The sequence below is a fragment of the Podarcis filfolensis genome (genome assembly GCF_964270895.1).
Source record: "Podarcis filfolensis genome assembly, chromosome: 2".
Lineage (NCBI taxonomy): Eukaryota > Metazoa > Chordata > Lepidosauria > Squamata > Lacertidae > Podarcis > Podarcis filfolensis.
In genome coordinates this window covers 2,928,345-2,953,678 of record NC_139605.1, presented here as the reverse complement: position 1 = coordinate 2,953,678, position 25,334 = coordinate 2,928,345, and the positions used below count along the sequence as shown (strand labels likewise).

The following is a 25,334-nucleotide window of genomic DNA, read 5'->3' as shown; positions in this document are numbered from 1 at the left end:
AATCAAGCTGCGGTAGAATGATTTGGCTTGGAGAAGAAAGTATATTGTTTTTCCAGTGGATGTTTAACTCTCCAAATGTCAATTAAATTAAAACTTTCCATCAAATTAAAAAAAGTAGTTGGTAGTTTTATATGCTAAAAACCACAAAGGTACAATCAAGTTCACAAATGGTTTTTAATCTATATGATTCCCAGCATATTGTAGACATCATCTTGCCTACTCTGTTGTTTGCAGATGCAGAACACTGCAGCAAATGTCCAGAAGACCAGTATCCAAACAAGGATCAGTTTCAATGTCTTCCCAAATTGATCACCTTTCTGGCCTTTGAAGACTCTTTGGGAATAGTCCTGGCGTCCATTGCTCTATTCTTGTCCTTAACCACTGGTTTTGTGTTAAGAGTCTTTATTAAATACAAACACACTCCCATCGTCAAAGCCAACAACTGGGATCTCTCCTACATCCTCCTGGTCTCCCTCCTGCTCTCCTTCTTGTCCTCCTTCCTGTTCCTTGGGCAGCCAAGAGAAGTCACCTGCCTTCTCCAGCAAATAGCCTTCTGTGTGATCTTCACACTTGCAGTTTCTTCTGTGTTGGCCAAAACCATCACTGTGGTGCTGGCCTTCCTGGCCACCAAGCCAGGGAACAAGGTGAGGAGATGGCTGGGGAAGAGTTTGGCCAACTCCATTGTCATTTCCTGTTCCAGTGTCCAAGTGATCATCTGTACCATCTGGTTGGGATTCTCACCCCCATTTCCAGACTCCGACATGCACTCCCACATGGGAGAAATTGTTCTGCAATGTAACCAAGGGTCTGTGGCCATGTTTTATGGTTCCCTCAGCTACATGAGCTTCCTGGCTGCCATCTGCTTCATGGTGGCTTTCCTAGCCAGAAAGCTGCCTGGGGCCTTCAATGAAGCCAAGCTGATCACCTTCAGCATGCTGGTCTTCTGCAGTGTTTGGGTGTCCTTTGTGCCCACCTACCTGAGCACCAAAGGGAAATACATGGTAGCCGTGCAGGTCTTCTCTATGTTGGCCTCCAGTGCTGGGCTCCTGGGCTGCATCTTTCTCCCCAAGTGCTACATTATTTTACTGAGGCCTGATTTGAATACAAAGGAGCACTTGACAACAAATGCTTAGGATAGCATCTGAATCTTGAAACATTCCATTTTTACAACAGATGTGCACCACAACAGCTTTGAAACCCATATACATGTCATAATAATAATAATAATAATAATAATAATAATAATAATAATAATAATAATTTATTATTTATACCCCGCCCATCTGGCTGGGTTTCCCCAGCCACTCTGGGCGGCTTCCAACTGAATATTAAAAACAATACAGCATCAGACATTAAAAACTTCCCTAAAGAGGGCTGCCTTCAGTTGTCTTTTGAAAGTAAAATAGTTGTTTATTATGTCATGAGTATATAGCTTCTTAGATGTAAACATTTCTTCCATTTACATAAATAATGAATGATGAAAGTTCAGAATTATTATGTAAGTGGCCACATACAGTGAGTCGTGTAGTCTAAGTAGAGATTGCTATTGACAACAGTCCCAAGGGAGTCAGACAGTCCAATAACCAAACACAGGTTCAGGTCCAATGAACTGAGAAAGGTTCAAAGTCAAATGGACATTCAAAACCTTTGATAAAGATCCAGGATTGGAGTTCTAGGTTCGGTTCCAAAACAACAGTCAAGTGGAGCTCCTGAAAGAATCACACCGTCGTCCATCAACAGTGACAGTTGAGCAGACACTAAGTCTCTGCCTTGCTTCCCTCCCAGTCTTAGTTGACAGTGTCAGTATTTTCATCCCTTCCATTGCAAGGATCATCAGATCATGTTTGTTTTACTTTCTGTCTGTGAGAAAGGAGGGGGCGGAAACTACTCTTCCAGACTTCCCTCTCCAGTACTACGTGCTTTTCCTTTGATCTGCCTAGAGACAGGATGGCAGCATGAGAGCTGTTTCTCTCGTACATGTCTGTTGTGTTCTTGTATTTGCATCAGCAGAAATAAATTAGGTATGCTACAAAAGCTCCACAGCTTTGTTTCCGTTACTCTGCTGCATTTGAGGTGCTCACATGAGCAAATGAGAGTCCACTGCACCAGGACCTATTCTTCGGGACTGCTGTGTTGCTGTTCCTGCGTTCCTGTGATCGGAAGGTCGGAGAAGGTGCTTCCGTCACCCAGCCCATGCAGGCGCTGAAGATGTGAGCTGAACATGGGTGTACGGAAAGACAGACCTGAGCTTGCCCTAGCTGTGTCTCTCCTCTTAAGAAAACGTGATTGTCACCTGTCCTGAACTCACAGAGAAGGGGGCATCTCCGGTTCTGGTGATGTGTCCCCTTCCCCTGGCTCCTGTGAGCTGTTGGCTGCCCCTTTAATGTCCTCTGAGGTCCAAACAGTACCTCCTAAGTCGCCAACCTCCCCTTCCTCTTCTTCAGCTTGCTTCTGTGAGTACCAATTGCAGCTATACCCCTCACTGGGACCCTCTTTCCCTTCCTTGATATCCTGCCAGTTCATGACACTAATGAACCCTACTGATCTTTAGGCAGCTAGTGCCTCTCTGAGGTCAGTGTGACTGCTTTTCAAATAATGTGCAATTGAGGTATGATTGTACACCCACGGATATTTTTTCAAAGGGCCAGTCAAACAACGTCTTCTAGTCCAACTGTTGTCAGGCAAACATCCTCCTCTGCTTCTTCAAATCAAATCAAATACATTTATTGGCATCATAGTATAAAACATTTCCGGTCACTGGAATAATTAAAAGGACAAGGGTGAAACTGTCAAGGGTTATAAGGTCACACCATAATTGTGTGCTCTTAGATATTCTGCTACACCGTCTAAGTCCCAGGCTCGGTGGTTTAACCCACAGTGCCACCCGCGTCCCTTGTTATTTGGCAAATCTCCAGTGTCACTCTTAAGTAACTCTTAGCCTTCTCCCTTCGTGTAGCTACTTGTTGAAACTGGTTCCATGGGGTGGAAGCGATGCCCCTCGCCCGTTCTGCTACAGCCAGCAAAAACAGTAGGACTTACCTGCCCTGTTCCTCCCCAGCCAGGGCTAAGACCGCTCAGCCCAGTCGTTCGGTCTTCTGCCTTCCCACCAAAGGAAATATCACCAGCACCCATATAGCACAATGTATACATTTCATCATAAAGACGATCTCCCTAAGCTGGTTTGTCCCAAGGAAGGATATGGTGGATTTGCAGGGACAAGAATGGCGTGGGGGCTGCCTGTTGCAAAGATCCCCGAGACAAAAACACCTTGCAGCATTTGAGGAACTTCAGTAATAGTTGCAAGGTAGATATAAGAAATAGATATATTAAGAAAAAGTTTAATTATGATAAAAGTGTGTGTGGCAATAAGTAATATGAAATCGAAATATGGAATAGATGGGAGGTTGGGTCTTTAGCGTTAAGACCGATTAATGTTTTATTGTTTGTTAAGAAAATTATGTTTCTATGGTTATTCCTGTGTGTAATTTGGTATTCGTGTTTTTCCTTTTTTCTCAGTACAAGTTGGGCATGTTTAGCCTGGAAAAGAGGAGACAGAGAGGAGATAGGATAGTCATCTTCAAATATCTCCAGGGCTGTCACATGGAAGAGGGAACATGCTTCTTATCTCCTGCTCTGGAGGGCAGGACTCGAAACCATGGCTTCAAGGAGATTCCAACGAAACATCAGGAAGAACTTTCTGACAGTAAGAGCTGTTCCAACGGTGAAACGGACTCCCTTGGGAGGTTGTGGACTTGCTTTCCTGGGAGGTTTTTAAGCAGAGGCTGGATGGCCAACTGCCACGGATGCTTTAGCTGAGATTCCCGCATTGCAGGGGGTTAGACTAGATGACCCTGGGGTCCCTTCCAACTCTAAGATTCTGTGATGTCCTCCAACCACTAGCCATTCTTTTTCACCAGGTTCCGCTTGGTGGACCTGGGGGCTTAAGCGAGAAACAAAGAAGATCCTGCAAGTCTGAAGTCTGCTCAATTTGTTTATTTGACTGCTTCCCTACCCTTCACCACAAGTTCCTAGGGCAAGATACAACAATATAAACGTACAAAATTATATTTAAAAAAAAAACAAGTGAAACTTTTCATACAATTATAAAAAAGTAAAGCAATAGAGCAGTTCTAAGCAGAAGCAGAGCTGCATAGATCAAACAAAACTGAAAAGGGAGGGGGGCCCAACAAACATACTTTTAACTCACCGGTCGCAACCGTGAAGAAGGAATTCCACAATTTAGGGCAAACTTGGGTCCCCCAGACGTTGGACTACAACTACCACTATTTACAGGACCGCCTCTCCTGGTCTGCCCCGCAGAGGACCTTAAGGTCCATGAATAATCATAGTTTAGAGGTCCCGGGCCCTAAGGAAGTCAGATTAGCCTCCACCAGGGCCTTCTCAGTCATGGCTCTGACCTGGTGGAATGCTCTGTCCCAGGAAACCAGGGCCCTGCGGGATTTAACCTCCTTCCGCAGGGCCTGGAAAAGAGAGCTATTCCACCTGGCTTTCAATTTGAACTTAGCCTGATCTTTTATTCCCCTTCCTTCCTTCCCTCCCCCTCCCCTTTTTATGAATATTACCCGCTCTGGGATCCCACAGCTAATTCTCCCCTGGTCTCCTCGCTGGCCCAAATAGGACTAATTTAGCCAGCTAGCCTTGGTGATCACTTAATGTTTATTGGATGGATTTTCCCCTTAAATTGATTTTTGAATTCTGAATTTATTGCTATTCACTTTTTATACTGTATTTTATGCTGTTTTTTGTTGCATCAATTGTTTTAAATTTGTTGTTCGCCGCCCTGAGCCCGGTTTTCTGAACCGGGAAGGGCGGGGTATAAATAAAAAAAATTATTTATCTATTTATCCCTGAAAACAGGTCCTGTAGTCCAACAACACCTGGTGAGAAAGTTGCTGTAGGGGCTACCCTGGAGAAAACTCTCCTCTGAGCCTTCTCCATAACTAAAGTCTTCAAACTGAGCTATTTCTTAACATGGCCATTGCATTGATGACGCTTCCAGTCCCTTCCAACTCTTCAATTCTATGACTCTATGAACCAATCGCCCACCGTAGGCCAGCACTACTCTAAAATAGCAAGGCTTCTTTCGTCAACCGCTCAGGTGGGATGGAACCTGCTTGAATCTGAGCAACAAGCGGGGTCTGCCGAGTGGCACGTCTGCACTTACTGTTTCCAAATGTGAATATTTACAGTTACTTATTTAAGGCGGAGGTGGGGGACATTTTTCCAGCCCAAGAGCCACATTTCCTTCTGGGCAAACTTTCAGAGGTGAGAGACCAGTGATGGAGGAAGAAGAAGAGGAGGAGTTTGGATCTGATATCCCACTTTATCACTACCCTAAAGAGTCTCAAAGCGGCTAACAATCTCCTTTCCCTCTCCCCCTCCCCAACAAACACTCTGTGAGGTGAGTGGGGCTGAGAGACTTCAAAGAAGTGTGACTGGCCCAAGGTCACCCAGCAGCTGCATGTGGAGGAGCGGGGATGCGAACCCGGTTCACCAGATTACGAGTCTACTGCTCTTAACCACTGCACCACACTGGCCATGTGGCCAGAGGTAAAAGTGGGAAGATCAGGAAATGAACATTTTACCTTTTGTACAGTAGGCTAGTTTCTGCACAAGCCCTGCTCTGCCTTCCATCCAAGCCAAGAGGCAGAATTATCAGAGTCCAAGGACACACCCAAGTGTGGCAAAAACACTCAAGGAAGAGTGTGAAACAGGAGCATGGGCTGATGGGAGTTTCCTGCAGGCCGGACAGAGTGCTTTCAGCTCTTGTACCTGAGGTTCCCACTCCTAATTTAAGGGATCTTGGGACAGGCTACATCAAATATAAAACCAAACTAATAACAAAATAATAATAATAATAATAAACATTAAAACCATATAAAATCAATCTCCATAACCTCCTTCCTACAAAAATAAAGAGCCTGGAGCTCAGCGGCTGAAACTTCTACCTTCTCAGAAAAGAAATGTCACAATGTCATCATGAAGTTATCAGATTAAAATGGCACAGGACAGTATAGGAACCATCTTTGCAACTGCAGATGTACAGAGGGGTCTTTCTCCGTGGTAGAGGGGTGGTCGCTTGGAAGAATTAGGAAAGTTTATTCTGCCCAGGTGGCCAGAGGAGCCTTTAATCAGAAGATATCATGGATGAGGTTGGCTCCTGTAGATGCTTGCTCTCCACAGCCATCCTCTCATTAGCAATGTTGGGGAGCCAACATACAATCTGTCGTATTGTGAGCATTTATACGCTTTCTCTGTATTTCCTCTCAAGGATCGCAGATTTGATTAGACAGATAAGCGCTTAAGTCATTTAGATTCCATATCCGATGTATTGATCCTCTACTTTGAAGGCCTGTTCCGTAACTGAAATTCTTTCCACGTTACAGGCATCGGCAGAATTGACAGGAATCACCCCTTTATGAATTCTTTCGTGTACGTTAAGGTTTGACCTCTGGCTGCAGCTTTTCCCGCACACCGAGCACGTATATGGTTTCTCCCCCGTGTGGATTCTTCGGTGTACATTAAGGCTCGAGCTCTGGCTGAATCGCTTTCCACATTCCGAACATTTATATGGTTTCTCTCCTGTATGGGTTCTTTGATGGCTTGTAAGGTGTAGTCTCCGGATGAAAGTCTTCCCACACTCTGAGCATATATATGGCCTCACCCCCGTGTGGATTTTCTGATGTTCGGTAAGGCTAGAGTTGTGACTGAAACTCTTCCCACACTCCGAGCATGTGTACGGCTTCTCTCCGGTGTGCACACTTTGATGACGTATGCAGCTGATGTGGTTACGGAAGCTCCTTCCACATTCAGAGCACTTATATGGCTTCATCCCCATGTGGATCTTTTGATGCGACGTAAAAGAGGTCCTCCAACTGAAGCTCTTCCCACACTCCAAGCACTCATACGGCTTCTCCCCTGTATGGATTCTCTGATGTAACTTAAGGTTCATGCTGTGGTTGAAGCTCTTTCCACACTCGGAGCATTTGTACGGCTTCTCGCCTGTATGGATGGTGAGGAGATGCCGTGTGAGGCTTTTGCAGTGAGTGAAGCACTTTCCACACTCGGAGCATTTGTGTGGCTTCTCCCCTGTGTGGATTATCTGATGTGAGCTAAGGTGTATCCGCTGCCTGAAGCTCTTTCCGCACTCCAAACATTTGTACGTTTTTTCCTCGGTGTGGATTCTCTGATGCGACCGAAGGTGCGCGCTGCTAACAAAACTCTTCCCACACTTTGAGCAGTCATATGGTCTATCCCCCGTATGGAGTTTCTGATGTGAAGTAAGATACGCCCTCAGGCGGAAGCTCTTTCCACACTCAGAGCAGTTATACGGTTTCACCCCAGTGTGGATCGTCAAGTGCCGTGTAAAACTCGTGCTGTGCTGGAAACTCTGTCCACAGTCACAGCACTGATATGGCTTCTCTGCTATGTGGACTGTTAGATGTTCACTAACATGTGCACTACAGCTGAAGCTCTTCTCACATACCGGGCATTTATACGCTTTCTCCGCCATGTGGATTTTCATGTGAGTATTAAGGCTTGATTCACAACTAAAGCTTTCCTCGCACACACTGCACTGAATACTTTTCTTCTCTTGGTCTTTGGCTGGGATTTCACACAAGTCGCTACACTGAGAAGCAAAGGAGTTGTCCTCTTCTGGTTCAATTTCCCTTCTCTGAGCTTTCCCGTCTATACACCCAACTCCATCCAAGGACGTGCTGTGTGCTTCGCCCTCAGTCTCACTCTCCCATTCAGCACCTGCTGTAACAAAGAGAGGAAAGCAGACATAAAGCAGAGTTGCCAATAATAATAATAATAATAATAATAATAATAATAATAATAATATTTGTACCCTGCCCACCTGACTAGGTTGCCGCAGCCACTTTGGGTGGCTTCCAACATACCATCTTTTTCGCTCTATAACACGCACCTGACCATAACACGCACATCGTTTTTAGAGGAGGAAAACAAGGGGGGGGGGGGAATTCTGAATGAAACAGTGGATGTATCATTTTTGTGCTTCATGCTGTGGCCACAGACATGTGATCTGATGGTGAATTTGGGGTGACCCAATCCAAAGGTCCTGAGGATCCATGTGGATCCATGCTTTTTAACCACGTTTTTGCACCATTGCAGCCCCAGGCAACAGTGGGTGCGTGATTTTTTTGGTGCAGGCTGTAGCCATGGACATGCCCTTCCATCAGATGTCAAAGAGGTGATATAACCTTTCAGAAGACATCTGAAGGCAGCCCTGTCCAGGGAAGCTTCTCAATGTGTAATAATAATAATAATAATAATAATAATAATAATAATAATAATAATAATTTATTATTTATACCCCGCCCAGCCACTCATTTATTAAAATGCAGTAATGCATCAAACATTAAAAGCTTCCCTAAACAGATCTGCCTTCAGATGTCTTCTAAAAGTCTGGTAGTTGTTGTTCTCTTTGACATCTGGTGGGAGGGCGTTCCACAGGGCGGGTGCCACTATCAAGAAGGCCCTCTGCCTGGTTCCCTGTAACTTGGCTTCTTGCAGCGAGGGAACCACCAGAAGGCCCTCAGCGCTGGACCTCAGTGTCCGGGCAGAACGATGGGAGTGGAGATGCTCCTTCAGGTATACTGGACCGAGACGATTTAGGGCTTTAAAGGTCAGCACCAACACTCTGAATTGTGCTCGGAATTGTGCTGGAGGTTTGCAGAACCTCCAGTTAAGCCAAAATCTGCTCTGAGCAGAATTCGAAGGCATGTTACATAGGCGCACAAAGAGCCATAAAACATCAAAACATTCAACATTCTCGAGACTTAAAAAGGTACGTCTGCAAGCATCTCTGACTCCCTCAGAAGGAACCCCAGAAAAGAAGAGGATATCATTCAATAAAATGACCTCAATCAAAATTTCAACCTCCAGCATCCACCACACAAGGCAGAGAGGGAGCCTTACCGACAGATTCCAGGTTCCCCCAGTTCTCCTCCATGACCTCCACGTGTAAAGCTCTCTGGGCCGGATCCAGCAGATCCCACTCCTCCTCTGTGAAGTAGACACCCACCTCGTCAAAGCTCATCGGAGCCTAGAATAAGGAAGAGAAGACAGCTTGTCCGTCTAGGTAATCCAAAAAGGAGGACCCAACAAGAAAGAGAAGGCAACATGTCTGACGGTTCTCTTGGAGCATGAAAAGCATTCAATTAATAATAATAATAATAATAATAATAATAATAATAATAAATAAATAAATAAATAAATAAATTTTATTTATATCCCGCCCTCCCCAGCCGAACCCAAGCTCAGAGCGGCTAACAACAGTAAAATGATAAAACATTCTAAAATCATTTCATTATAAAATTAATTCCAATCAAATGGCAACCATTGGGCTAGAAGTTCTGTGAGGATTGCCAAAGGAGGGAGTCAGGCTGTGCCCTGGCCAAAGGCCTGGTGGAACAGCTCTGTCTTGCAGCCCCTGCGGAAAGATGCCAAGTCCCGCAGGGCCCTAGTCTCTTGGGACAGAGCCTTCCACCAGATCGGAGCTACAGCCGAAAAAGCTCTGGCTCTAGTTGAGGCCAGCCTAACCTCTCTGTGGCCTGGGACCTTCAATATGTTTTTGTCTGAAGACCAAAAATTCCTCTGCAGGACATACCAGGAGAGGCGGTCCCGTAGGTACGAGGGTCTAGGCTGTATAGGGCTTTGAAGGTTAAAACCAGCACCTTAAACCTGATCCTATACTCCACCAGGAGCCAGTGCAGCTGGTATAGCACCGGGTGCATGTGATCTCGCCGTGGCATTCTGCACCCGCTGGAGTTTCTGGGTCAGTCTCAAGGGCAGCCCCACGTACAGCGAGTTACAATAATCCAGTCTGGAGGTGACCGTCACATGGATTACAGTGGCTAGGTCAGGGCGAGAGAGGTAAGGAGCCAACTGCTTAGCTTGGCGGAGATGAAAAAATGCCGCCTTTGTTGTAGCTGCAATCTGCACCTCCATGGAAAGGGAGGTGTCGAAGATTACACCCAAACACTTAACGGACGGCGCTGGCACTAATTGCGCCCCTGCAAGAGATGGGAGTTGCCCCCCCAATCCCATATTGTCCCGACCCAGCCAAAGGACCTCTGTCTTTGAAGGATTTAACTTCAACCGGCTCCCACATAACCATCCAGCCACAGCTTCCAAACATCTGATCAGTGTGTCTGGGGCCGAGTCAGGATGGCCATCCATCAACAGATAGAGTTGGGTCTCATCAAAGCCCACCTAGCTAACAATATTGGTTAGAACAGTGGCCAAACAGATGCCTAATATAAAAAGCAGAGAAGCAAGGAGGACCCGAGAGCAACAGGAGCAGCAACACTCTTTCCTCCCGGTAATTGGGATTATTCAGAGGCATCTGAATTGCTCGGACCATGAAGGCAGAGCAAAAGTATTGTGGCTGGAGACCAAGGAGCCTTCTCCCTCCATGAGTTTGTCTAATCCCCTTTTGAAGTTGGCAGCCATCACGGCAACTCGTTGGAGTGAATCCCGTAACTCAGGCATAGGCAAACTTGGCTCTTCAGATGTTTTGGGACTACAACTCCCATCACCCCTAACTAACAGGACCAGTGGTCAGGGATGACGGGAACTGTAGTTCCAAAACATCTGGAGGGCAGAGTTTGCCTACAACTGATGTAACTATATGCTGCGTGCCTAAGCACTTTCTTTCGCCACTTCGGAAATTCCCAGCATTATTACCTTATTCGACTGGACAGCAGCTCCTTCCCCTCCACCAACCGCGGGAGAAATTGCCAGGGTTGTGCCACTTCCTGCGAGGGAGAAAAGGAGACGTGGAGATGCTTAATCTTGTTATCTTCTTGCCAATTAATTGTTTTTGAATTTCACATTAAAAAAAACAAATTCCACAAGGCAGGCGCCACTACCGAGAAGGCCCTCTGCCTGGTTCCCTGTAACTTGGCTTCTCACAGTGAGGGAACCGCCAGAAGGCCCTTGGTGCTGGACCTCTGTGTTCAGGCAGAATGAAGGGGCTGGTGACGCTCCTTCAGATATACTGGACTGAGGCCGTTTAGGGCTTTAAAGGTCAGCACCAACACTTTGAATTGTGCTCGGAAACAACTCTCAATTATTATTGAGAGTGGGATAAAACTTTTTCTATATCCACTTAATGCTGTGCATAATTCCATAAACTTCTGTTGCATCACCTCTCGCTCGCCTTTCCTGTAAACGCTGCAACCTTTCCTCCCAGGGGACTTGATCCATCCCCTTGATTTAGCTCGTGGGGATAAAATGGGGAGAATCATCTACACCACTCAAGCTCCTTGGGCGAAAGGTGAGATAGAAATGCGATAATCAATAAGCAGTATGTCAGGCGTGGAGAGTCCTCCCCTCCCTTCAGCAACTTCACAGGCAATAATTAACGAGCAGTTTATATTTTATGGCCTTTTTTATTCAGTCATCTGGTTGCAAGCAAAAATCCACATCCCTCCACAAGGAGAGCAGTTGGCTACTCTAAATCCTCTCCCTTCTGTCCCCAGAAACATCCTCCTCTCTGCATCCTTTTTTCTCTAATACGGATGGAACCTCCTCGTTCTTGGGGAGGGAGGGTCCCCCACACTCTCTAATGATGTCTCTGCTGGCTGTTCCCTCCCTTTTGTTTCTCTTGCCATTATCTCATAACTAGGCAACTCCTGTCTAAGCTGTTCAGTGTCTGTATCTCTCTCTGCTCCTGAAATCACTAGAAACAGGGGGAGCAAATCTTCCCTCTCCTCCTCCTCCTCAAAGAGGAGCTGATCTGCCTGAGAATGCATTTCCCAATCCTCTGATTCAGACCATTCCCTGACACAGTACAACCGAGGAGGAAGAGGAGGCTGTTGAACTGGGCCCTGCCATGGTCCTTACCCAGCAAGGTGGCAGCTCCACTGCCCTCCTGCACGATCCACCTATAAGGCGGCCTCGGTGTTATGGCCGAAGGGGCTGCCTCTCCCTCTGCCAAGTTGGTACCTGGGTCTGCCACCATTTCTTCCACCTAAAAGGGAATTTTAAGGATCCCAGATGAGGGACAGAGAGAGGGATTAGGAAACGGTTTATGTGAAGGCCATCACTGTCTGGCCTGTGAATTACCGTATTTTTCGCTCTGTAAGACGCACCAGACCACAAGACGCACCTAGTTTTTGGAGGAGGAAAACAAGAAAAAAAAATATTCTGAATCTCAGAAGCCAGAACAGCAAGAGGGATCGCTGCGCAGCGAAAGCAGCAATCCCTCCTCCTGTTCTGGCTTCTGGGATAGCTGCACAGCCTGCATTCGCTCCATAAGACACACACACATTTCCCCTTACTTTTTAGGAGGGAAAAAGTGAGTCTTATGGAGCAAAAAATACGGTAACCCACAGTACTAAGACAGCCTCTCCTCTCATTTTTAAAAATGGTTTTAAAAATGCCCGCAGGTCTCAGTGTGGTTCACAACATAAAAACACAAAATACATAATAAAAACAAGAACAACCCAATAATCTCCCCAACAAAATTTTTTAAGGGCATTGGCTGTCAGCCTCCTTAAAGAGGAATGTTTTTGCCTGGTGCCTAAAAGTGCATCATGATATATTGGTGATACAGGTGAAACTCAAAAATTTAGAATATCGTGGAAAAGTTCCATTTGTTTCAGTAATTCAACTTACAGCTGATGAAAACCCCAAATTAACAATCTCAGAAAATTAGAATATTAAATGAAATCAGCAAAACAAGGATTGCAAATAGAGCAATATTGGACCTCTGAGAAGTAGAAGCATGCACATGTACTCAGGACTTGGTTTGGGCCCCTTTTGCATCAATTACTACCTCTGAACCAGACTGAGAGACCATTTAAAGGCTCAGGAACTCAATGCAGGTGTTATGGATTGAATAGCTACTGCACCTTTTCACAATATTCTAATCTTCTGAGATTGTTAATTTGGGGTTTTCATCAGCTGTACGCCATAATCATCACAACTATAACAAACAAAGGCTTGACATATCTCGCTTTGCATATCATGAGTCTATCTCATATATTAGTTTCACCTTTTAAGTTGAATTACTGAAATAAATGAACTTCTTCCACGATATTCTAATTTTTCGAGTTTCACCTGTATATCACCAGCTAAACACCGTGATATAACACGGATATATCACAATGTCTGAAATAAGGGTGGAGCTATGTAGAGACGTCAGCTGGCTTCAATTTTCCCCCACGTCATGGTTTTTGCATAGCACACACACATCGTGAATGTCGTGATGTATTGCCAGGTCAAAAAACCAGTTTTGGATGATATATCAGTGTATCTCCCATGTTGCATATTTAGCAGATTAACCACACTGCAGAAAGCGTGCTGGGGAGACCGCACATTCAGGAAACAATGAAGAAACGCAAAAATATATTTTGCTTGGCTTTAATTACAAAACCAAAAACTCCACTTACATTAAATATTTAAGTATAACCCAGGGTACTGAGAGAGGTACACGCTGCTCTTTATATACTATACCCAATTGCTGACACAGCTTAATTCACACAACTTAACAGCACCTGCTATACTGCTTCACAGCTGTAAAACTAGGTCATGATGTTTACTCTGTCCTTTAAAGAGATACACATCTTGTGAAACAATAGTGAACCTTTACATTAAGAAACCATTCAACAGCCCAGCCCTATGAAGAGCTGGAAAGGACTGCCTGCCTGAAATCACTGCCTGCCCGCGTCGACAATACTAGGCTAGACACATCAGTGAACTGACCAGCCTAAGGCATTCCTGTGTCTCCTTTGTACTACTAGGCTGAAACACACTCTTACCTGTTTCCACTTCTTCCCCTCTGCCTGGCTCAGGAGGAAGCCTTCTGCCAGGGCCACCGCCTGGGAGCTGGTCTCGGCTCTGCACTCCCTGACCCAGTTCTCCATCTCCGGGGGGAGGACAGCCAGGAACTGCTCCAGGATCACCAGGTCCAGCATCTGGGCCTTGGTGAGCCTTTCTGGCTTCAGCCACTGGCGGCAGAGACTGTGGAGTTGGCTGCAAACCTCTCGGGGTCCCTCGGCCTCTTGGTAGCCAAACTCCCTGAAGCGTTGACACTCAGCGCCTGAGCTGGTGTTGTCATTGCCCGGAATCTTCTGCATGGTTCTTTCCCAGAATCCTCCACGGTTCCTGATCTTGTGGCCGCTTTGTGTTTCAGGACTTCCCTTTAATCTGTGCTCTGCATCTGGTTCCAAAAAGGCCAAAGGCAAATAGCTGGGATGTGCACTATTGAAAGCCAAGAAGCTGTAAAAGGTGGGAGTGGGATTAGAGAGAGGTAAAGCAGTGGTTCCCAAACCTTTTCGGGTTCCCACCCTCCCGGTTCCAATTACGAAGTCTCAACCTCGCCATCCAGCGCCGAGGGCCTTCTGGTGGTTCCCTCACTGTGAAAAGCAAAGCTACAGGGAACCAGGCACAGGGCCTTCTCAGTGGTGGCACCCGCCCTGTGGAACGCCCTCCCATCAGATGTCAAAGAGATAAACAACTACAGTCATACCTCGGGTTACAGCCACTTCCAGTTGCGTTTTTTTGGGTTACGGACCACCTAAACCCGGAATTACTGGAGCGGGTTACTTCCGAGTTTCGGCAGTTGCACATGCGCAGAAGCGCTAAATCGCGCTTTGCGCATGCGCTGAAGTGCCGGATCGGAACCCGCGCGTGCGCAGACACGGGTTGCGAACTTGCATCCCGCACGGATCACGTTCGCAACCCGAGCGTCCACTGTACCTGACATTTAGAAGACATCTGAATGCATGTGGGAAGTTTTTAATGTGTAACATTTTATTTTATTTTTAAACTTTGTTGGAAGCCACCCAGAGTGGCTGGGGAAACCCAGCCAGATGGGCGGGGTACAAATAATAAATTATTATTATTATTATTATTATTATTATTATTATTATTATTATTATCTATCATGGATGCATTATCTGAGATTTCTGCCTTGCATAATAGGAAAAAACCACATCAATTTAAAATACAGGTTAAAATGCAATTTAAAATGCAGCCTCATTTTAAAAGTAGCCCACAGATCAAAACCATAAGGGGAGGGAAACACAAGGGTCAGACTGGGTCCAAACCTAAGGCCAAGCGGAACAGCTCCGTCTTGCAGGCCCTGCGGAAAGATGTCAAATCCCGCAGGGCCCTAGTCTCTTGTGACAGAGCGTTCCACCAAGTCGGGGCCAGTACTGAAAAGGCCCTGGCCCTAATTGAGACCAATCTAACCACCTTGTGACTTGGGACCTCCAAGGTGTTGCCATTTGTGGACCTTAAGGTCCTCCGCGGGGCGTACCAGGAGAGGCAGTCCCGTAGGTACATGGGTGCTAGGCTGCATACCTTATACCTCCAGTGTCCCCTTTCCTCTTAGTGCCCCCCAGGTGGCACTATTGCCCACCAGGGAGACAGTACCACCTACCTTGGGAACCACTGGTGTAAAAGGTTGGGGGTTTCAGACTAACTTGCTCTGTTGCCTTTTGCTTACCTGTTGTTCTTAAGGATGGCGTTTACATCGGCACAGAGAGTTAATGCATTTATTTAATAAAATCAACATGTCTTCTGATTTTAAGAAAACCACCCTACCCCACAGGCATAAAAATAGCTGAGAACTGTCAGGTACCACAAGTCTATGCAAGCATCTTGATTCAGTACAGCTCAAGGCTATTTTTCTTTTCTTTACAAAAAAAGGGTGGCAGTTGTTTTAATTTAGACCATGGAACTCCTTGTAATTATATACTAAGCATCCCTCTCCCCTTGGTATATTATATTATTGACTCAGAAAATTGCATAGCTGAATCTTATGCTTCTTTATTTGCCATGGTGACAACTGACATAATTTAAAAAAAAATAAAAACAACTAATTTTTCTTTCATTTCTTTTTTCTGCAACTGGTTTGTTGTCAATAAAAATAAATAAAAACATATACGAGGGGAACCCCTCTATGTGGTTTTCAGAATTATAAAATAAAGCGGGGGGGGGGGGATTTGATTTAAATCAAATCAATTTAAATCACGATTTAAATCTCTACTCAGCAAGACTTGATTTAAATCATCTTTTTACAGAAGGACTCATTCTTGCTGGTATAATCTTAATATTTACAACCAGATTAAGGTTTCATTTTTGGAATAATAAATTTTCAGAGTAGTTTTTACAGTTATATCAAAAATTACTGATTTGGTAATACATAGACCGATAATTAAGAAATTATTGTGAGGTTTAATAAGTTAACTGTTTATATTTGGACAATGTTTCTGCTGTACTTTATTGGAAGGAGAAAAAGAATCATTTCCTTAATAACAATTTAAACAATTTATTAAACTGAAACAATAACATTATAGCATCTATATCCATGTTTGTTAACTGATGTGGTTAAACAATTTTTTTTAAAAAAACAACAACCTTAGACTAATTTTTAGCACATATGAAAAACTTAAACAAATCCTTATTTCCTGATGAATAGCCTTTGGAATATAATGTAACTTGTATTCAATGATTTGAATATATTCAATGATTTGAATATATTCTTTTTTAAAATGAGATCTTTAAATTTTGAATTGGATTTTAAAAATAAAATGCTTTTGGAGGAAAAATCATTCTAAAGATAGTCAACTATCTTTAGAATGATTTTTCCTGCAAAAGCATTTTATTTTAAAAATACAATTTAAAATTTAAAAATCTGATATATATTTTATCCACCCTGAAATAAAGCATTAAAATTATGAATAGAAAATTAAAATAAAGTAGAGTCAGTAAGCATTTTTCACATGCTCAGTTGATGTGCGACCGGGATCGTTTTGTACCCAGAAGAGGGCAGAATGGGGATGGAACAGGGTGGGCTTCGGTGCGCTCTGCTGATGCGCACAGGAGCCAAGAATGTAACCCCCCCAATAGGGGCCTGCCTGTATTTAGAACATATTCAGAAAATTAAAATCAACAGTAGAGATAAAGCACATGTAACTTCTATGTGTTTGGGTAGGGCTTGCTTAAACGAAAAATGTTTTAATCAGGCACTGGAAAAGCCTGGTGTCACCACACTAAAACAGCAGCTCCACAGTGACCTGCAGAAAGTAAGGTTTCCCCCCAGGGGATGCCTCAAAGCTGCCCCCTCTTTTCCCACCAGGAAAAAGTTCAGAATGAGTAATATGTGGGCACAATGCCAGTCCCACAGATTGGAGTGGTCAAGCAGGCACATAAAGGGGGTATGGCGATTCTGTAAGTCAACTGGTCCCAAGCTGTTAAGGGAAGAGAACGCATGTGTTTCAAAAGGTGTTTCCCCCCTGAATATTTTGTTATATTTATTCATTTTTTATCTATAAAAGGTAAAGGGACACCGACCGTTAGGTCCAGTCACAGACGACTCTGAGGTTGCGGTGCTCATCTCGCTTTATTGGCCGAGGGAGCCAGCGTACAGCTTCCGGGTCATGTGGCCAGCATGACTAAGCCGCTTCTGGCGAACCAGCGCAGCGCACGGAAACGCCGTTTACCTTCCCGCCAGAGCAGTACCTATTTATCTACTTGCACTTTGACGTGCTTTCGAACTGCTAGGATGGCAGGAGCTCACCCCGTCGTGGGGATTTGAACCGTCAACCTTCTGATTGGCAAGTCCTAGGCTCTGTGGTTTAACCCACAGCGCCACCCACGCCCCCTTTTTTTATTTATAAAAGTATTTATATGCCCTCCATGTCGTAAAAGAAAAGATCAAAGAGGTTTAGAGCAACGAAACATAAAACCGTACAATAAAAATAAAAAGCAGGCATCAATTAACTATGGGTTCTTAACTGCATGAACTGTGAGATTTCTGATGGCAATTCCCGAAGGTTCTCAGTTTCAGAGTTTTGAAACTTGCCTAATAAGGAGTTATCGAACAGAAAGACAGAAAAAGTGGAATGCACGCGCGCACACACACACACATTTCGGCATCGCAGGGGGTTGGACTGGGTGATTCTCAGGGTCCCTCCAACTCTATGGTCCTGTGAAATTAATATCCATTCATAATAATAAATGTTTATTTGTACCCTGCCCTCCCTGGCCAGAGCCAGGCTCAGGGCGGCTAACATCATAAAACTAGCACAGTGTACAAAGAACATAAGAACATAAAAACAGGCAATCAATTAATTAAAATACATCTTAGAATTAGTTCAGAGCAAATTAAAATCTGGACAGATGGCAGTCCAGAGGTAAAATTGAGAGTGGTTAATATTCTCCAGGGTCCTGTGAGCGGGCTAGGAGGCCACTTTAAAGCCTGTTCTTATACAGAAAGAGAAGAATCAGATTGAACCCCGACCAAAGGCCAGGCGGAACAGCTCTGTCTTGCAGGCCCTGCAGAAAGATATCAAATCCCGCAGGGCCCTGGTCTCTTGTGGGAGAGTGTTCCACCAGGCTGGGGCCACAGCCGAAAAGGCCCTGGTTCTGGTCGAGGCCAGTCTAATCTCCCTGGGGCCCGGGATCTTCATATATCGCTTTAAAAAGCAGTTTGTGAAACCTATTACACAGACATTTAAAGATGCAAGCTTATCCATGAGTAAAATACACAATAAGATTCCTGCATTTCAGGGGTTGGACTAGATGAGCGCTGGGGTCCCTTCCTTCCAACTCCGCGATTCTGATCTATGACCTCTTTCCTCTTGGTGCCTGCAGCCCGGCACAAAAATCCCTTGGGAGTCCACTGATGCCGAACCCCCCATTTTATTCATTCATTGCATTTAGATCCCAGTCCCCCCCCTTTGAACACAGGGTACCCCCAAAACTGCATCATGCCATGGGGGTGGGGCGGGGGGAGAGACACGGCCTGGAAAAAAACCCTTTCCCCCCACCTTAGGGCGTGGGTGCGAATCCTGTCTTGCAAATAGGGGAGTTCAGCCCCCACTGGAAAAACTCAACCCCACCCCCACCAAAAAGAGCAAAGGAACCAGCCCCCTGCGCGTGCAATGGACCTGAATCCCCAAATGTCCTTGCATCTCTCTTTCTTTCTTTCTATCCATCCATCCATCCATCCACTTACCTGCGCGGAGGATGGGAAGCGGGGACCAGCCGCGGAAACCTGCGCGCGGAAAAAGAGGACCTTTGGCCAATGGGGAAAAGGCGCCCCTTTGCCCGCGTCAGCAGTTGCTAGGCAGGGCGGGGGTTTCGCGCGGAAAAGGAAGGAGGTTTTTGCAGGAAATGGGAGGGGAGAGCCACGTGTCAGTCTTTCTTGCACCCCGTGGGCTGGTGGGAGTTGTAGTCTCGATACATCTGGCGGGGGGAGGTGGAGGAACGCCAGGCTGGCAAAGCGTCCTGCGTTCAGGAGCTGCGCCTTGGAGACGAATGAAACCCCATTTAAGGCTTGGAGGTTCTGCAAAATACATAATTTCTCCGCGCCCCCCCCGCCACAATTGCATCCTTGCAGGGACCCCTCCTCCGCGGGATCCTCCCTCTTAGAGCCCAAAGGGGTCAGTGCTTCCCCCGCCCCCGCATGAATTGGGATGCGGTGGGGGCAGGCTGGAATGGGAAGAAGGGGTGGATGGTTAAAAAACAACAACCAGTCATTTATTGCATTAATATTACGCCCCCCCCCTCCAATGAGCTCCAGGTAGCATGCCTAATTCTCTCCCCTGCCCATCCATTGCAGCCTCACAATAACCCTGGGGGGTAGGCTAGGCTGAGAGATCGTTCCTGTTCCCCAAGCTCACCCAGTGAGCTTTCTGGCCAAGTGGGGATTTGAACCCTTGTCTCTCCCAGGTCCTAATACAGTGGTTCTCAAACTTTTTCCCCCGGGGCCACACTTTTCAGAATAAAAACTTGCTTGCGCCACACCGAATTTGTTTTTATTTGATAAGAAACGCGTCAGAAAACAACAAAGAAACGACTCCTAGAACATGCAAATCTGTCCATATTCTACAAATAAAAAAAACCCCATTTTGATACTATACTATGGTTACCAGATTTTTTTCAATGAATCCGGGGACACTTTTTTTTTAAAAGCTGAGTAGCAACACGGAGTCAGTAGTGGGGATGGTGAGGCAAAAGACCCTGGGCCCAAGCACAATGCATTTTGTATAAAGGTGCAAAGTCCTTCTTTCGCACCCTGTAAACATAAATGTACAGAGTTTTTAAAAAACTGGGCAACGGCACGCCACCCGCCCACGACTCCCGAGCCTCCCCTGATCAGTCAAAACAAAGGGGGAAGGGGGCAGGAGATCACATGAGACACATCATTTGGGCACAAGACACATCATATGGGGACTTCCGGCGAGGAAAAATGGCGGGCACCACGGCAGCGGACAGCTCCTGAAGCCAGCCAGAGCCAATTGCGCTACCAGGCTGGCTCCGGGCTGCTGAGGCTGCCGCTGCCACGTTTCCTGGGGACAGATTTGCAAATCTGGGGACATTTGTCCGGGGACAGATTTGCAAATCCGGGGACTGTCCCCAGGAACTGGGGACGTCTGGTAACCCTATACTATACTACACTGAGGTGCTTAAATGTCTCTTTGATTGTCCCTGAACCTTCCTGCCACACCAGGGTGGCGTGGCACAGTCTTTTGAGGGCCACTGCCCTAGTCTGGTACTCCAACCACTGAACCACAATGGCTCCCTAGGGACAGGGGACAGGAATAGGTTTGGGGGGATTCAGCAAGGAAGGAGATGTAACAAGAAGATCAGGCCAAAGGCCCATTTAGTATGGCATCCTGATCTCACAGTGAGCAACCTCGTGGGAAACCTGCAAGCGAGAGCAACTCTCCCCTCCTGCAGTTTCTAGCGACTGCCACTCAGGCACGTGGCTTCAGTTTATCTTGCTCCTTGAGACTTTAGCTTCAGGAGGCAGGAAGGAACTTCAGTTTACCCACAGGAGAACCACAGGAGGGGGAGAGTTGCTCGCGTGCTCAGGTCCTGAAGTGGATGGTGTAATAATTTAATATAATAATAATAATAATTTATTATTTATACCCTGCCCATCTGGCTGAGCTTCCCCAGCCACTCTGGGCGGCTCCCAATCGAGTGTTAAAAACAATACAGCATTAAATATTAAAAACTTCCCTAAACAGGGCTGCCTTCAGATGTCTTTTAAAAATAGGATAGCTGCTTATTTCCTTGACATCTGATGGGAGGGCGTTCCACAGGGTGGGTGCCACTACCGAGAAGGCCCTCTGCCTGGTTCCCTGTAACCTCACTTCTCACAATGAGGGAACCACCAGAAGGACCTCGCCGCTGGATCTCAGTGTCCAGGCTGAATGATGGGGGTGGAGACGCTCCTTCAGGTACATGGGACCAAGGCCGTTTATAATAGATTGACCATTAGCCTGATCTAGCATGCGCTTCTTATGCTCAGGCATTCAAACAGAACAGAACAGAAAAGTACGGTGCCCATTAACCCAGAGAGAGCGATAAATATGAATAAGGACATAGGAAGAGGGCAATGAACCGCCTAGGCCAGCATCCTTTTCCCCACAGTGTCCAACCCCTGAAAAGGACTCTTAGCCCTGGAAGAAATAAAATGCTTTCGCAGAGATTCCTGCATTGTAGCGGGTTGGGCTAGATGACCCCTGGGGTCCCTTCCAACTCTGCAATTCTATGAAAACAACCCCCCCCCCCACAATGTACCACTGTAGCTGATTTGAAAGAGGACTTCGCGTGTGTGTGCCATAGCTGTCAACTTTTCCCTTTTCTTGCGAGGAATCCTGTTCGGAATAAGGGAATTTCCCTTAAAAAAAGGGAAACATTGACAGCTATGGTGTGTGCTCTCCGTTCTAATTTTTGGAGCACAAGAAAAGCATTGCTGGATCAGGCCAAGGTCCCCTCTGGTCCAGCATCCTGTCTCACAGTTAGCTGCCCAAATACCCCAGTAATAAGATTATTAAGTTCCCAGATGATACAACGGTGGTTGGTTTAATCACGGCTGGAGAGGGGGAGGCGGCCTATAGGAAGGAAGTTGAGCAGTTGGGGGAGTGGTGCAGGAAAAACAACTTACTCCTTAACTTAAAGAAAACAAGAAAGATTATTGTGGACTTTTGGAAATGTAAGTTGAATATTCAGCCACTCATTATTTAGGAGAAGTGTGTGGATCAGGTCTTGGTGTTTCGATTTCTGGGAATGGAGTTGAGAGAGGACCTAACCTGGGGAGAAAACGGCAAAGACCTGATGAAGAGAGCACAGCAGATGTTATATTTTCTGAGAATCCTCTGGAAAAATAATCTCTCAAAGGACCTGTTGATGGCATTTTACCATTGTACTATGGAGAGTGCATCAACTTATGGTCTGTGTGTGTTGTTTGGGAGCTCCACAGTCAGGGAAAAAACAATGCTATCCAGGGTTGTAAAGACTGCGGAGAGAATAATTGGGTGCACTCTTCCCACCTTGGATCAAATCTATGCTTCCAGGTGCCATAAGAAAGCTGCAGAGATAGCGCAGGATAGTGCGCACCCCGGAAATGATCTCTTTCAGCTTCTGCCTTCTGGAGGAAGGTACAGGGTTATAAAGACTAGGACTAGCCGTCTGAGAAACAGTTTCTACCCTAATGTGATTTTGGTTTTAAACACATTGTAAGGAGTCTGTAGAGGGACACGGGTGGCGCTGTGGGTTAAACCACAGAGCCTAGGACTTGCCGATCGGAAGGTCGGCGGTTCGAATCCCCGCGACGGGGTGAGCTCCCGTTGCTCGGTCCCTGCTCCTGCCAACCTAGCAGTTCGAAAGCACGTCAAAGTGCAAGTAGATAAATAGGTACCGCTGCGGCGGGAAGGTAAATGGCGTTTCCGTGCGCTGCTCTGGTTTGCCAGAAGTGGCTTAGTCATGCTGGCCACATGACCTGGAAGCTGTACGCCGGCTTCCTCGGCCAGTAAAGCGAGATGAGCGCCGCAGCCCCAGAGTCGGCCACGACTGGACCTAATGGTCAGGGGTACCTTTACCTTACCTAAGGAGTCTGTATGGGAGTATATTGTATTTAATTATGGGTTATCAGAGTTTTTAGGGGGCTAACCAGGCTGGGATAGCTGGCTTGTTGGTTTTGAATGTCTGATGTAGATTTTTTCAATTTCGTTGTTCTGTATGGGACAATAAAGATGATCATATCATATCTCAGCTGCCCCAAGGAAACGCACCAGCAGGATCCGAGCGCAAGAGCGACTCTCCCTGCCCACCCTGGTTTCCTCCAGTTGTGGGGCCAGAGCAACGTGGTGGCTAGCAGCCGTTTATCCTTTAGCAGCCTTTGACAGCCTTAACTTCCACGAATTCTTGGGCTGCATAACCCTTTTTGGGTCCTTTCCAACTCTAAAATTCAACGATCCAGATCTATGGATTGGTCCCGTCCTCTTTCAAAGACACACACGCAGCCAGGCCTGACTTGCAGGGGTCTCTCACAATGCAAAACAATGCAAGCCCCACATGGGAGACAGGAGCCCCCCACCCCCACCCAAATCACCCCATTAACATTTTTGGGCACCTTGAATTCTGGCCTCCTTCCTGCAGCTCCTCCTCGCCGAGCAAAACTCTGGCGGCGGCTGGTTTTGCAAAGGGCATTCTCACGATGGAGCATAGAGATAAGCCTCAAAAGCAGGAACAAAAAACACACACACAACAACACACCTCCCACATACGCACAGGGCAAACACTTCCGGTACTCATTCCTCTAAAAGGAGCTTGGGGGAAGAGGCGAGAAAGGTGGCTCTGAAACTTCCTCTTCGCAGCTCTATGGCCTCGTTCGAAAGGGAACCTGAAGTGTCAGTTGCGGGCGTTTTAGAGGGGTGCACAATGATGAGAGTTTTAAAAGAGCTTTGCAGGGACATTTTACGGAGAAACTGGATAGAGATTTCCGTCTTACATGTTAGACGCATGGGCAAAGCCAGGATTTATGTTGGGGGTGGGGGTGGGGAAGGACAGCCACCTGCCACCTTCTTCTGCCTGGGCTCTGTCCATAGCTGTCAACTTTTCTTGCGAGGAATCCTGTTCGGAATAAGGGAATTTCCCTTAAAAAAAGGGAAACGTTGACAGCTATGCTCTGTGCGGTTCTCAACCTGTGGGTCCCCAGATGTTGTTGGACTACAACTCCCATCATCCCTCGCTAGCAAGGTCAGAGCTCAGGGATGATGGTATTTGTAGTCCAATAACATCTGGGGACCCACAGGTTGAGAACCACGAGCAGATTCTGAAGGAAATGTCTCCACGACAATTGTTTTAAATTACTTTCTTTTTTTTTTTTTTAAGATATTTTTATTAAACAATTTTTTATATAACAGAAACAAGACATACATAAACAAACATTCAACAATAATAAAACAAAAAACACGTACCACTTCATAACCCAATTTCTAAACCTTTCTTCCTCGACCTCCTCTTACTTCCCGTTTCTGTATTCCAAATTCTTACAGTTTTTCAGCGAAATCTTACCTTATTTTGTTATAAATTTATGCTAATCACCCTTATTCTCTTTGTCATAATCATTACTAATAGTAACCATTTATTTTAGTCCAACATCATTCTAACTGTCTCCAATTTTATAATATTTCTTTAAATAGTCCTTAAACTTTTTCCATTCTTCTTCCGCCGCTTCTCTTCCCTGGTCTCGGATTCTGCTCGTCATCTCTGCCAGGCTCATATAGTCCATCACCTTCATCTGCCATTCTTCCAGTGTGGGTAGATCCTGTGTCTTCCAGTACTTTGCGATGAGTATTCTAGCTGCTGTTGTAGCATACATAAAGAAGGTTGTATCTGTCCTTAGCACCCCCTGGCCGACAATACCCAAGAGAAAGGCCTCTGGTTTCTTGGGGAAAGTATATTTAAATACCTTTTTCAGTTCATTATAAATCATTTCCCAGAATGCCTTAATCTTCGGGCATGTCCACCAGAGGTGAAAGAATGTGCCCTCCTTTTCCTTACATTTCCAACATTTATTATCAGGCAAATGGTAGATCTTTGCAAGTTTGACTGGGGTTATGTACCACCTATAAATCATTTTCATTATGTTTTCTCTTAAGGCGTTACACGCCGTAAACTTCAACCCAGTGGTCCACAACTTTTCCCAGTCAACAAACATGATGTTATGACCAATGTCCTGAGCCCATGTAATCATAGTTGATTTAACCGTTTCATCTTGTGTGTTCCATTTCAGCAGCAGATTATACATTTTTGACAAGTTCTTAGTGCTGGATTCTAACAGTTCAGTCTCTAGTTTTGACTTTTCCACCTGGAAACCTATTTTTCTGTCTAATTTAAACACTTCATTTATTTGATGGTAATGTAACCAATCTCTCACCTTCTCTTTTAGTTTTTCGAAACTCTGCAATCTCAGTTTATCCCCTTCCTTTTCCAAGATTTCCCAATATCTTGGCCATTTCGACTCCATATTT

The 25,334-nt window shown here is 45.7% G+C and overlaps 1 protein-coding gene across 5 annotated transcripts; it reads right to left on the bottom strand.

Annotated features, from left to right (window-relative positions):
• Nucleotides 1-3,980: 3,980 nt before the first annotated feature.
• On the bottom strand, nucleotides 3,981-23,619 carry LOC310756572 (uncharacterized protein). Of its 5 annotated transcripts, none has more exons than XM_083600871.1 (6): nucleotides 23,432-23,619; nucleotides 13,815-14,274; nucleotides 11,896-12,022; nucleotides 10,735-10,805; nucleotides 8,965-9,091; nucleotides 3,981-7,782 (listed from the first exon to the last, which is right to left on the bottom strand). In XM_083600871.1, exons 1-6 carry the CDS (start codon nucleotides 23,506-23,508, stop codon nucleotides 6,332-6,334), a joined length of 2,313 nt encoding a protein of 770 aa, XP_083456997.1. In that variant the 5' UTR covers nucleotides 23,509-23,619; the 3' UTR covers nucleotides 3,981-6,331. The 5 variants fall into 5 exon arrangements, with proteins under 5 accessions (XP_083456997.1, XP_083456995.1, XP_083456996.1 ...); XM_083600869.1 differs by having other exon boundaries at nucleotides 23,420-23,596; XM_083600870.1 differs by having other exon boundaries at nucleotides 3,981-7,779; nucleotides 23,420-23,596.
• Between the last annotated feature and the right edge of the window lie 1,715 nt (nucleotides 23,620-25,334).